This window comes from Paralichthys olivaceus, chromosome 7 (genome assembly GCF_024713975.1).
Source record: "Paralichthys olivaceus isolate ysfri-2021 chromosome 7, ASM2471397v2, whole genome shotgun sequence".
Classification (NCBI taxonomy): Eukaryota; Metazoa; Chordata; class Actinopteri; order Pleuronectiformes; family Paralichthyidae; genus Paralichthys; species Paralichthys olivaceus.
Window position 1 is genome coordinate 10,041,633 of NC_091099.1, and position 13,716 is coordinate 10,055,348.

The 13,716-nt window shown below is 44.0% G+C and overlaps 1 protein-coding gene across 9 annotated transcripts in view; it reads right to left on the reverse strand.

The window, feature by feature from the left end:
* Positions 1-567: 567 nt before the first annotated feature.
* The window catches only part of magi2b (membrane associated guanylate kinase, WW and PDZ domain containing 2b), a 71,624-nt gene continuing 58,475 nt past the window's right edge, over positions 568-13,716 (reverse strand). For 2 of the 9 annotated variants that reach the window (XM_069529246.1, XM_069529249.1), the window contains exons 12-23: positions 11,153-11,184; positions 9,848-10,040; positions 9,632-9,747; positions 9,057-9,249; positions 8,388-8,627; positions 7,612-7,797; positions 6,835-7,150; positions 5,941-6,160; positions 5,526-5,633; positions 5,186-5,329; positions 4,555-4,693; positions 568-3,630 (exon numbers count right to left, since the gene is read on the reverse strand). In XM_069529246.1, coding sequence (XP_069385347.1) covers positions 2,942-3,630; positions 4,555-4,693; positions 5,186-5,329; positions 5,526-5,633; positions 5,941-6,160; positions 6,835-7,150; positions 7,612-7,797; positions 8,388-8,627; positions 9,057-9,249; positions 9,632-9,747; positions 9,848-10,040; positions 11,153-11,184 — 2,576 coding nt within the window. In that variant the 3' untranslated portion in view covers positions 568-2,941. Of the gene's footprint in view, positions 3,631-4,132; positions 4,244-4,554; positions 4,694-5,185; positions 5,330-5,525; positions 5,634-5,940; positions 6,161-6,834; positions 7,151-7,611; positions 7,798-8,387; positions 8,628-9,056; positions 9,250-9,631; positions 9,748-9,847; positions 10,041-11,152; positions 11,185-13,716 lie in introns of all 9 variants that reach the window. The other 7 variants (XM_069529250.1, XM_069529251.1, XM_069529247.1 and 4 more) reach the window with 7 other exon arrangements.

The following is a 13,716-nucleotide window of genomic DNA, read 5'->3' on the forward strand; positions in this document are numbered from 1 at the left end:
CATCATCAATGATTAATTATGAACTAAAAGATTTTGAAAATCACGTATTGCAGGTTTTTAGAGCCCAACTTGACATTCTCAGATTCCTCAAGCTTTTCCAGAACTACTGGAGTAGTGAGGCCTGTCCCATTGTTGGTGCTGGACACTGAAGATGTTTGGGTTTAATATCAAAATAAATTAAACTTTTAGTTTCTGACATGTACATCTGGCCTTGATCAAGAAATACTGTCACACCTTTTGTATCAGAAGGCCCCAGTTTCAGGCGAGCAACAGTTTAGCTATAAAGTAAATAACATGTAATATTTTGTTGAAATAAAAGGTGAAACTCTGATCTTTTGTCACACATTCAAAGTTTGATCTTAAAAAAGTCAATGTAAAACAAAGGAATTGGCCTCCGAGTTCAAACTGTTCAAGAAGAGACTGTGTGAAACAAACAATATTCACATTTAAGAAGCTGGAAACAGAATTTAATATTTGGGTAATTTGACCATTCATTTTCTATCAATTGATGAATCTATTGAATAATTGTTTCAGTGGTTATGAAGTAAAACAACGTCCAGAAAAGAATATTTTACACCATGTCAAGAGTTTATTTGACAGTATTTCAGAATATCTTTCAGTAAACAAGTTTTTTATTTTTTAGCAAAATGTAATATATCAGTACTGTCGCATTTCATAAAAATAGTTGTTCACGTCTTTGAAACTACAGTATCAATGATACAGTAAACCATATTTGTAGGAATACAGCTGTACAAGGTGAATAGTACACAATAAACACTACACAGTTATACTTGATCTCGATGGGGATTTATGAACGTGCCATCCTTCACGGGTTCAGATAAAGCATTTTTTTTTGTTTTGTTTCTGTTTACAAAATCACTCACAGCAGGCGGGGTGGGGGGGCTGAATGGAGACAGAGGGCTGGATGACATAATCTCTCACCTACATACACTGAACACCTTGTTCCCACGCTCCTCACTAACATGGATCGCAGGTGAACTCAACCTTTCCAGTCAGCTCACAAACATCCAGGTGACTCTTTAGCCAGAAAACACTGGGACGACACAAGGTCGTACTAGAGTTCCAGTCTGCAGGTGCATCGTCCTAAAAGCAATTAACACGAACGGCTCGGATTCATTCAGTCACATTTTTAACAACGCTTACTATTTTTTAAAACTTATATTTCCTTCATTACTCAAAAACTGTAGTGTTTGATTTTGAATGAGAGCAAACGAACAATATCAAAATGGAGAAATGCAGGAGCATGGTGACTTTATCTGTGGTTTAATAGCAGCATGCCTTCGACTCGACAGATGTTTCAATGCATTTATGTTTCACTTTAAAAAATCGTTGCTTCCTGTACGTGTGTGGAAAAGACAAATAAAGCTGAAAATACACAGAACAGAAACCATGGTCCACTTAGATAATAACCCTGTCTGGAATAACGTTCACAGCTCGACTTTCCCAGGTTTACTCTCCGAGAAGAGGGTGTAATGCTACAGGCTACATCGTTTCCCCTCTTCGACACCAGGGGGGACGAGGGCAATCGTATATTCACTATAAAGCTGAGAGTGCATCAAGATAACCGTAGATACTGCTCGGTGTTAAGTCCGAAGAAAACAGGCTCCACAACTCAACGGTCTGCTGATATGTGTGCGTGGTCACTAACATCTGTTTTGCATTCAGTTCCCAGAAAACAAATCACAACAGCTCTGCATTAGTTTGAGTAAGGCACTCCGCCCCACCTCGTCACCATCGGCCTCCTCTTCCCCACACCGATGCCCCTCTCCCACAGTGATGTGGTGCACTTAGCACAGTAAAAGGCATAGAAATGGGAAATATAGACGGGACAGTTTTGTCTTTTCTGTTGAGCCTCAAATGAATACAGCACAGCTTCGAATTCTGCACAATGACTGCATGGTGGACTTGGGATCTGGTTGTGAACATAACTCAGAACAGTATAATCAGTTCTTACTAAGCAAACTGTTCTCAGTCACCCAGAAGTCGAACTTAATGAAAAAAAAGATCTTTGTCTCACATGAGAACCGACTGTTCAGCTCCACAGAGGATGTCCTCTCAATGTTCTACCTCTAGAAGACATGTGAGTCCCTGTCTAACGACATGGTGGTTTACATCCATGCACGCGACCGCTGCCTCCCTCAGCGGTCTGGTTTGGTGACTTTCACAGTCTTTGATATGTAGTCATAGACGAGGCCGCCGAAATATTGATCCTAAAATACTGTCCTGTGTTTTTTTTTTCTCTTTACAATGTTTCTAACTACAACACTGCCTTAAAAACACAGACAGGTTTGTTTTGGAGTTTACCAAATGTACATATTTTTCACATCTTTACATTTACAGTATATGATATATTGGTAGGCGTGTGAGATCTTAACATATGTCGGGTTAACCAGGCTGTCACTTGGGTCAGTGCCATGTCCTCCAGGAGTTTCAGTGTCACTTCCTCTATCTGACAGATCAGTCGTCTCATTTCTTGCCACTGCACAGAGAAAATGGAGCACAAGTAAAACTCTTGGCTGCACATATGTCTCTCTCCTGCGACAAACCTTTTTCCATATGAGGTTATGTTGCACTAACCGATGTGAGCCAGATTCAGTCGAGCGTTTAAACATCGACATCGTTTCTCAGTCTGTGATCAGAGCATCAACTCTGGCATCCGAGGGTCTAAAATGTCTTCATACTGAGTCCATCAGGGTTTATACTCTATGTCACAATAGCTGTGAACATTTCTCTGTTTTTTAAGGTGGTGGGTGTAATAATCATCTGGTAAGAACAAAACAAAATATGATTTCAGAAGTAAATGGAGAAGAAAACAGAACAGAAAGAAGGAGCGAAGGCGATATAAAGTTCTCAGATATCTGATGGTGAACTGAATGAGGAGCCAGACAGTGTGATCCAGTTCAAACCAGCTAGATCCATTCTACCTGCTTACAGTGGAGGTCCAAGACCTCAGGGTGCCAGGCAGTTTATCAGACCCAGGAATGTTCCAGGGTCCGGGGGAGGCAGCTGCACTCCTCGCAGGAGGATCCTCCACAGTTTTGGAGGGGCAGCAGAGCCCACTGTGACCACTGGCCCTCTCCTCTTCTCTGAGGTACAGACCTCTAGACACTGGCCTCTCCTGGAGGTTGACTTGTCCATCTCCACTTGCCAGAGAGGCTCCGTTTGAATTCACACTCACATATGCGTCCCAGGGCCAGACAGTGCTCATCGCCTGTGTGTGCAGGCCCTTTCTCTCACAGCAGGGGGAGCACGTCTCATTGGACCTCTCTCGTCTTTCGACGGCCCTCCCCAGGACAGCTTTAGGAGGCAAAGCCCGAGGCTGTCTGTCAACCGGTCCACAGTCCACCTCTCCAGACCCCTGAGGGGTTCCCTGCCCCCTGATGATGCACCTCTGCTGGGTGGACCTGCCACCTGTAGCCCCTCTAATGGAGCTGTGGTCTGTCAGCTGTGGAGCTTTGTCTGCCATGCACACTGTGGCCTCTAGGGGGAGTTGATGAGGGGAGTCTGGGGCTGGATGGGATGAGAGCAATGGAATCGGGTGGGGCTCGAGGGTCACTTCCTGCAGGGCAGATTGGGCTGTAGAAAGGGAATCCCAGGGGTTGGTACAGTCTGCAGGGCAGGAAGAAACACAGTCAGCTGCACTGAGATGAAAAAGAGGGATACGGCCAGCATGCACATGCATAGAGAGAGAAAAAAAGAGAGGAGAGGAGAAAGAAAGAAAGATGTACCTAATAACACGGTGACAACACATCCTGATGAACCTGCATGCAAACACCTGACCACATCGGCTTCTGTGATTTGTTACACCTACTGCAAACACTACTTCTACACATACAGACGTGTGTGACAGGATTTCATTAACATATTTATAGTCATGTGACTGACTGATCCTGAGCGACAGATTTCACACCCTCTACTTCACTGCCCTCTTCAGGAAGATGCAATTTCAACTTCTTATAATATTGCTCTTTTACGACACAGCACAACAACACATACACACATACGTCTGTTGTTTTCTCATGCGTACACTCATGCACACATGCCTAGAGTAAATCCACAGAGCACACAAATTAATCAGTATGGAGAGGGAGACGTGCAGTTTTTCACAAACCGTGTCTTTAGAGTGGCCCATTAGGAAGAAATAGGGGGAGCTTAGTGTGTCACCTTTCATGCACATGGAGAGGTTGGGAGGTACCATTCCTGAGGGAAGGCAAGTAAAAGCCTATACCAATCATTAGACTTAAAGCAGAGGGGTTACAACACACGGAGGCTAGAGAGCAGGTTGTTATTCTGCTGTTTGATCCATTATTTTTCAATATAAAGACAAGTTTAAAATGACAGAATAGATGAGTAGATGGGAGTAAAACGCAGAGAGATATTAATACATGTTAATATGCTCTTGAGTGTATTTAGCATTTGCAAGAAAAAAGCAGTTCTGGTTAAAAACAGTGATCAGTTCAGGGACTAGTGACAAAGACAGAGAAGAAAAGTTTGGACATTCGGAGACGTCAGTTTGTGTCGATTGAAACTCACCATAATCTGGCACCTGTCCCGTGCCTCTCTTTAACAGCAGCCTGACCCGCCTGCCTCCCGCCTTAATGAGTTCAATGGCTCGGGCATGAGTCATGTCTCGAGTGCTGTCCCCGTTAATCTCTATGATCTGATCCCCTACCTGAAGGACACACACACAGAGGGCACGGTCGGATTCTGTCAAACTGTGCTCATCCAAAAGTTGACTTTTTAGTACAACCACTGGAGCAACTGGGAAAAACACTTAAACAGAAGTTACAGAGGGTGAGCGGAGGGTTACTCTGTCACCAAGTTCACATGCACTTATTCACTTTTCCCCTTCTCTAACATGTAAGTCACAAGAAGAAGAGGACAGACAGTAAAATTAATATCTGAATTATCACAGGAAAAAGTGAAACATAAGAAGCAGAGCAGAGGATTTGAATACTTATTGTTATACTTTTACACCATCTTTAAATCTAGTTAAATATAACACGTGGACAGTGTGATTTTATTTGTAACAGACGTCAATATTTACAAACTTAAACTCATTCTCATGTAACTGGATAATTACATTTCATTTCGTCAACAAAACAACAATAATCATCTCCCAAAGAGCATTTTAACTTTTCTCCTCTCATCTTCATCTCCTCACCCTCATCCTTCCATTACGTATGGCAGGACCGTCCTCAGCAAGACGCAACACAAACAGGTCCATCTTGTATTCTCTGCCTCCGCGGATACTGAAGCCGAAACCTTTCGCACTTTTCTCCAGCTCCACTGTGAAGTAATCGTAGTCCTGCAGAACAAAACATACAGTGCATGCAACAACACCTAGAGCAAATAACAGTATACGACCATGGAGAAAAGACAGATCACAGACACGCTCTCCACAGTGTGTAACTGATACAGATATGTAGACTTCCTGCTTAGCGCAGTGTCAGCTTAAAGGGATAGGTCACCAAAAATTGCAAATTCACTCATTATCTACTCACCACTATGCCGATGGAGGGGTGGGTGAAGTGTTTGGGTCCACAAAACACAGTTTCAGGGGTAAACAGTGTTGCAGCAGAATCCAATGCAATTGAAGCCAATGGTGAGTCCTTCAGACGTCATAAAACAACAGAAAAAACATAATATGCCTCCATACTTCTCATGTATTGTCATCCAAGTGATCGCAAGCCCCGACATTCATATTTGACTCGAAACAAGGTCATTTACACTGTTTTTTAAGCCTAAAAGTCCACAGGAAGTGGCTAAGCTAGTGGTCCATGAATGCTCCTCATATGAAGGCAACAGAGGACTTGAGTTTTATGGACTCAAACATCATAATGGTGAGTGGATAATGAGTGAATTTTCATTTTTCACTGAACTATCCCTTTGAGCAGACGGCCCTCTGCGAAGCTTTACCTGTGGTCTGAAGTCAGCAGGGATCCCCATGGGGAACTGTGCTGCGGCAGGATGCTGTCTAAAGTCCAGCAGACCAGGCGGGTGTCTGTAGTCCAGTGTGGGAGGCTGTCGATAATCGGTAACCGGTGGGTGACGGTAATCTACCGGAGGTTGCCTGTAATCAGTGAACGGAGGATGGCGGAAGTCAGGTTTGACATCCTGTCTGGCTTTTACCTCTGACCTGTGAGGATAAAAAACAGCTAAATCAGAGCAGAGGTTTGTGCCATGATGGAGACGAGGTTTTAAAAAAAGACAGGACGTGAATGTCCTACAGAACTCAACTTCACATCCCCAAGATATCTTGTAGATATGTAGACGCTAACATTTGAGGTCAGCTTGTCATGAGATGGACGAGGATATAAGGATCAGTGAGTGTGTGCAGTCAACGAGGCTCATCAGGAGGAGGATGGAAATATCACTCTCTGTTTTGAAACTTTTATCAAGGCCCCACTTGTAAAATGGGCACAAATCCACAGCGCTGGGAGTGCTGCTCTCAGTGTCTTGATCTGACTCACATAAACTCGCACTTTCATAGTTTTGACATGAAACTGGGCCTGATCGCTGGGTTCCTGCATTATAGAAGAGATACCTTATGTAAATTATTCACTGACACTGTAAGAGCTAAGTGGTGTTATGCAATAAAGTTGAAACCAGCCTGAAACTGAGAGTCGGGGTGGGACAAAACTTGTCTGGAGTAGCAGGTTATCTTCTGAATATACTGCCATGCAAGGAGAGGATGGGTCACTCATCTGTACATAAGGTTTAATGTTGGTCACCTTTAAAAGCTCCTGCTTCTTTTTCCTTTCACTGAGACACATACTCTTTATGTCACAAAGTGTAGAACATCCTTCTTACCTGCCGTCGTGGAGGTAGAGATGTGGAGGGAGGCCGGAGGGCTGGCTGACCGGGCTCTGCTGGGATCCAGCGGGTGCAGGCTGGGAGGCTGCGGGTGCAGGAGGGCCCGTCACTCCTTGACTTGTCTGAGTTAGTGCCTGGCTGGATTGGACAGGTGCTTGACCTGGCTGAGCGGCCGTTTGGCCCGACTGAGGAGCCGTTTGGCTGGGCTGGATGCTTCCTTGGCTTGGCTGGGCTACAGGGCTGGGCTGGGTCTGAGGGCTGTGTTTCTGGGTCATGGGGCTTTGCTTCTCTGAGCCGGGCCCAGAATGGGAACCTGTGAGGGAGAGAAAGTCAGACAAGAGTTTCACCTGGGTGGAAAATATCAAACACTGAAGGTAGAGGACAATTTGAAAGAGATGCTCAGGAAGTTATCTGCTGAATAAACCTTGTTATAAAGCAGAAAAATTCTAAAACGTTGTAATTTCTCAATGTCATTAGTCAAGGCTGAAGAAATCGTGGCTCTGGCTGAAACAAGTGTCACCTTGATCAAAAATGTGTAGAAGCTTCACTGTGCTGAACTTCGTGTTCTTTCAAATTCATGCAGAATTGCTTTGACCTTTTTTTAAACTTCAGAATATTTCACATAATGAATTTTATGAGCAAGTTTCACCTTGGCCAAACAAAATAAAATGTATCTAGTTTACTGACTTCAGCGAGTTGTCATCATCAAGTACAAAGACAAACCTAAACAAGCAGCCACTAAAAACTCACATTGAAAATCCCTCGATCACTTACCCTCCTCTGGAATGATGTGCAGCGTGACCGTTAGCCCAGCGTCTTTGATGAGCTTGACGATGTCTGCGTGTGGCATGCTGATGATAGACTGTCCGTTCACAGCCAGGATCCGGTCGCCCACCTTCAGCTTCCCACACCGGTCTGCGGGGCTGCCCTCAATGATACGTCCGATTTTATGAGGCACAGCTGGAGACAGACAGAAACAAGAGGAAAAGAAGATGTTGAAACAGCATCTATATAAAGTCAGTTTTAAAGCTACTGTCTACAGTTACAAATTTGTTCAATGAATGATTCCTCCAAATTGAGTCATGAATCCCACAATCTGTTTAAAGACAACCGCTCTACTTAGTGTAACCACATAAAGCCTCATTTAACACTTGTAACACGAACTTTGCTCTGAAATAAATACAAAAAACCATCTTTAAAAAACAGCTCAGACCTCAACTAAAGCAAATTATTCTAACAATTGGCTGGGATGAGAAACACTGCTCAAGTAAATGAATTGGTAGGGGACTGGGAGCCCACTGGTTATTAGTAAAGCAGATACAATGGATATAAGACTTTTAATCATGTTTTACTCAGAGTAAAGCAAAACAATCTGATCTCCTATAAGTGATTTTAATAAATGTTTAATATGTAACAGTTAAGATGTATATTTTTCTCACATATAACAGCCACAGAGACATCATGTCATTCCCTCAGGATCGTGGATAGGATAGGATTTGCGTGGATTTACAAATCACCATTTGCATTAAAGCAACCTTTAGGCAACTCACTGATGACAGCGGCGTTCTCCGGTCTGTTCAGGGAGCTGATGATGACGAAGCCGAAGCCTTCGTTCTCCTTGCGGTGAATAACCACGTCGCTGGTTTGCAGCCCAGATCCCTCTGGAGGAGAGGTGGCGGCAGGGGCAACAACGGCTGGAGGGCCCGAAGCGGAGGCTGCGTCGCTGCGTGGAGAGCTGTGCTGTGTCGACACTGAGCCGGGGCTGCGGCCATTCACAGGACACAGTTCACCTGGAGCGGAAGCGTGAGAAGGGAGAGGACAAATAAAGGCGACATCTGTGCTACTGTACAACACGAACACTTCACTCACAGAGGCTATGTATTTAAAAGCAGCTCAAGATGTAGCCACTGGAGAAATTCCAGGTATGCACACTTCACCTGCAGCAAAGATTCTCTGTGGAGGTCTAAGTCTGCTTGTCTGCCACATGCCATCACAGTTGTATTACACTTAAAGACACAAACCACAGAGGCAGCTACAGTGATCGCACAAAATATGCGTGGGTGAGAAGAACAGGCAGAGCCCACACACAGATTGTCAGCATGTGTGTCCTGTCCAAGGCGTCTTTTTCGACTTGATGCCAGTGAAATGTGCAGCATGTTCTCCAGGCTTTGTGAAAAAAAGACAAAAGAACTAAATAAATAAATAAAACTTGTCCTCACCAGGCATTTGCACTCTCCTTCTCACAGTCAAGCTGACTTGACCGTTGCGGGCAGCTGCATGCATCAAGTCTATTACGTATTTGTGCGGTTTCCCAGCAACCACATTTTTATCCACAGAAATAAGCTCATCCCCGGGTCGAAGCCGCCCATCACGCTCAGCGGGTGTGTTCTCTATTATGGCGCCAATAACAATCTGTTCAAAGACAATCAATATTAGCAGCATAGATGACTGTGAAGAGGATGAGACAGAGAAATCACACATCATTTCTTTATCGAGCTTCTTAAACTCGCTTTGGATGAGTGAAACTTTTTCCCACTTTCCAAATATTCTGCAGCCATATTCTCTGTGTATCACAGTTTGCATGCTGTTGGACACTTGCACACGTTAGCAAGGCGTTTCTTCAGTATGGGAGGTACTGAGCAGTTAGAGGGTGTGTGTATGTGTGTGTGTGGATGGACGTTATGTCGGTCTGTTTTGTGAACTGTAACTGGATGAAGAGTGTGAGATGAGGTTAGGTGCAGGTTGGTGTGTATGAGGTCAAAAATGTGTGTGGTCCAGCCCGTCCCATACGAGCCTTGTCACGGGCGTCCGGACTCACAGCCTGCACGGCCTCGTCTCCCCCCAGGATACGGAAACCGAACCCAGTCTTCTCCCTCAGCAGGTGCACCTCCACCTCCTCGTACTCTGAACCTGACACACAGAGAGGAACACATTTAACATTCACCCCCTATTATGTGTTGCTGTGTGTGACGCAACATAACGTTCCATGAACCGAAGGATCTATACTCACGTCGGCTCTCGTAGATAGCCCTCGACTTCTCATATAGGTCATAAGGGTCAGGTTTGTTGAGGTCAAAGCCTTCAGTTGAATCAGGCACAGACGTGCGGTGCTGCGGCTGGTTTGGGAACGATGCGCCAGGCGGCAAGACTGGACCAGACAAGTTGGCCTGTGGGCTGCCATGAGGGTCCCACTGGTCTGTCAACTACAAGAACAACAAGAGATGTTTAACTGAACATATGGGATCCCATTTGAACTGTGCAACAACATGTCTGTTCTTCGGTTCATGGAGATAAACAGAAGAGAACCCCAACCCCCATCTATTCTAACACAGGTTATAATTGCTCGCATTGTACATTCAAATGTGACACTTGCTGCACTGTGCAGATCAAGAAGACATGAAATACCCCGTTTTCTAAAATGAAAGTTGGAATCTGACACCACCTCCCACTTGAACAACAGAATACTGAGTCATGATGAAGCCTCTAATGTGTGTAGTATTGGATTACTTCGGGGCAGCTGTGCGTGACGGAGTTGCGTGTGACACTTCTTGAATCAGCTATAGATTGATCCACAAATACAGTATGATCTGTTTTTCAAGTTTTCATACGATTAAGCAGCTGTGGATATGACGGGAAGTTACAATAAAGGAAAACAGCTATTTAAGGCAGATATAATAATGAATTTAAATCACTTTCAACTATTTAAATTCACTCCTACCTACAGAGGGCTGTACGGTCAAGCTCCTGCATTCTGCGGCTGATCTGCTTCACCCTCCTCACTCACCAGCTTGCTCTCCTAGGTCCACTAAGCTTATTTACATGTTCTCGCCCACACACTTTAAGACTGATGGCGATCAAGCTTTTGACGCCGTAGCACCTAAACTGAACATTTTTGCACTGAGGGTCTGATGATTATGTGTATTCTGTAGAAAAGGCAGCTAAAGACACATCTGTTGAAACATGCCTCTGGGTAATCTGTTCGGTATTAAACTTGACTTACTGACGCAGATGAGATGAGATTCATAATGTCTGAATAGAATAATAACAGTTTGAGTATGAATCTGAGCTTTTTCCGAGCTGGCGAGATCTGATGTGATCAAACCAATGAGCTCAGGTTTAGGAGAGAATGGTTCATTTTATGATAAAGCAAAAGACAAACACCTCCAACAACCTCACTGTCAAACAACGATCCTATAAATTGCTAATTTACCTCCTGGCTTCAAAAAACTAATCACAGATGGACAAACCCACACGAGCAAACACACAGTGGACATACAGCGAGCATGCAGACACACATTTGGTTCAATTATTGTACCTGTTTGGACGCCTTCCATGGAGAAATGTGGCCTGAGGGAGAAAGAGAAAACACAGTTGACAGAGAGCAGAGTCCAACGATATGTCAGTTCCTTATCAAACTACAAAATACAGACAATTATAATTATACAAACGAAAACAATTGTAATGGAACCTACAGTTTGCGCAAAGGTTTCTATGAATGTGATGCTGGATGTGAGTGTTAAACAAAATCTGTTTCATATTCTTCTGTTTTGACTTTGTTTGTGTAACTTTCCCTGAACGGATTTGGTTGTTGCATTTGTTTTCAACATAATTACATCATTAGCTGCAGGCAAAAACAAGGACCCCCCTCCCCCAAACACACACACACACACACACACACACACACACACACACACACACACACACACACACACACACACACACACACACACACACTTATCTCTGTAAGTCATATTTCATCTGCATGTAGAAAGCAGGGAGCATTCTGCAACAATCTCATCAGCAAGGCTCCCCTGTGATTCCACTGAATCAAAGACATTCACTACATTTATGCTGCTGAGACCCAGTTAGACGTGAAGGGGAAAACATGCGATGGCTGCTTTGTGCAAACATTCTGTCTGAATCTTTACACATGTGGATAGAAACATAAAAACTCATTTATCATGCAAAGCACACTCCAGCTGCATCGCTGATGAATCTTTTAACAGATTGGACGCTTGTAAGTTATCCTAAGGAGAATCTTGATTAATTTGGTTTATGAGAGAAATGGATTAAATATATCTATGGAATTACTCCCCAAGAGCATCTGCCTGCTCTTTTAGATGTATGAGATTGGCACCAGAAATCACATTTGTGGAAAATTACACATGATACATCACTTCCACTCCATGTGAAGACAGAATAAAGAGTAAATTCATTTCTGCTATTCCTTACACTATTTCACTTTTAGTCTTTTCACACTTTTTAACCTTAGCCCTCCACTCAATCAGTACGAGCTACAGGATATTCATAATCAAAAGCAGCGAGAAATAAAACTGCTCCTGTCTCTTAATGAGCGGGGGTTTGAGGAGAGCTGTCTGTGGTGCTGAAATGATTCAGCACAGTGGCAGCAGCAGATGGAGCACTCAGAGGGATGAGCAGATTCTGCAGGGAATACAGGCCTTCAGGGACACTTTTAAGGAATTCTAATAACTCATTCTCATGAAGCATTCCTTAATGACACACTGAAATGAGTGCGAGCTACAGGGCAATTGTCCGCTCATACTAAAGAGGAGCCTTACGGATGCATTTAAGCTTAATTTAAATGTTAATCTGGTTCATTGGCATATGTGCCGGATGTGTGGTGCACTCGTATGCATTCTGATGAATTACAAATTAATGACTGGTAGACAGGTTTCACGTGGCGTCTCTCTCTCTCTCTCTCTCGAGTCAGTGGTCAGGCAGTCTGGCAGGCCGCAGTCACAGACTAGCCTGCTGAGTTCTGGAAGGCCTTCAGATCTGCCTGATTGGCTCGTGCAGCCAGACAACCTTTTCTTTGTTGCCATGATCTGCATCCTCATTGGTTGAGCAAAGTGTCTTCAGTCTGTGGTTGGCTCTGCTTCAAATTGGGATGTCGGGAAGGAGCTGTGAACACGACCAGAGCTCAGTGGAACTCTGGCAGAGAGCCCACACTACAGCGGAGCAGTCAGACACAGAGACAAACACACACACATACACACAGTCACACATTCAGCAGTAGTCTAACACCTTGTCTCTGTAACACAAAGCACCAATGCTCACAGTCACATATCTGCAGTCATGTGTGCTCCCTGAATTCCAATAGATGCAGGATTTCTGTGCTCTGCAAAGATATCCTGCATCTGCAAACACAAACAGGCTTAATCCTTCCTGATATTTTGCATATCTGAGTCACAGAAGGGGAACTTATCCTCTTTCCCCATACAGAGAGGCGAAAGACACACACAGAGAGCCAGAGAGGTTCCTGGTGTTTCAGGCTGATAGCCCCTGTGGGACCTTTGTCTTGATTTGTTTGATAGATAGCACTGATTTCAGCATCCTATTTAAATGGCGTATCTGACGGGGAAAGATGTGTGTGCCTTTGCAAAGGTTAACCACCAGGTGGCAGATGTTTGCTCTGCATGGGCATAAGATTCACTGCTGCTCACTGCCAACACACAAACATGCTGGCAGGCACGCACACTCACACGATGTATTTTTTTCTATTCCTGCAGCAAACACTTGAGTCATTTGTGCTGCTTATCACACTCAGTAGAATTTATTAGCTTTAATGTACAATGTAATGTAATTAACAGTGATTGTATAATTCACTAAACAACATGCAGAACATAATCAATTCACTTGTATAAAGCAACACTTTGCCAGTACATCTCCAAATATATTGATAATGCAGTGTAGGGTGCAGACAACAGGACCGGCGTAAAATCAGAAAAAACACCCAGAAGCACTGACATCAGATGGTCTGATGTACCAACATCACTAAGAGCTATTGTCTCCATTGTTTGTCTGCATTTCAATAAAACATGCTGTCACACTTCACACTTCAATTAATTAAACCTGAGA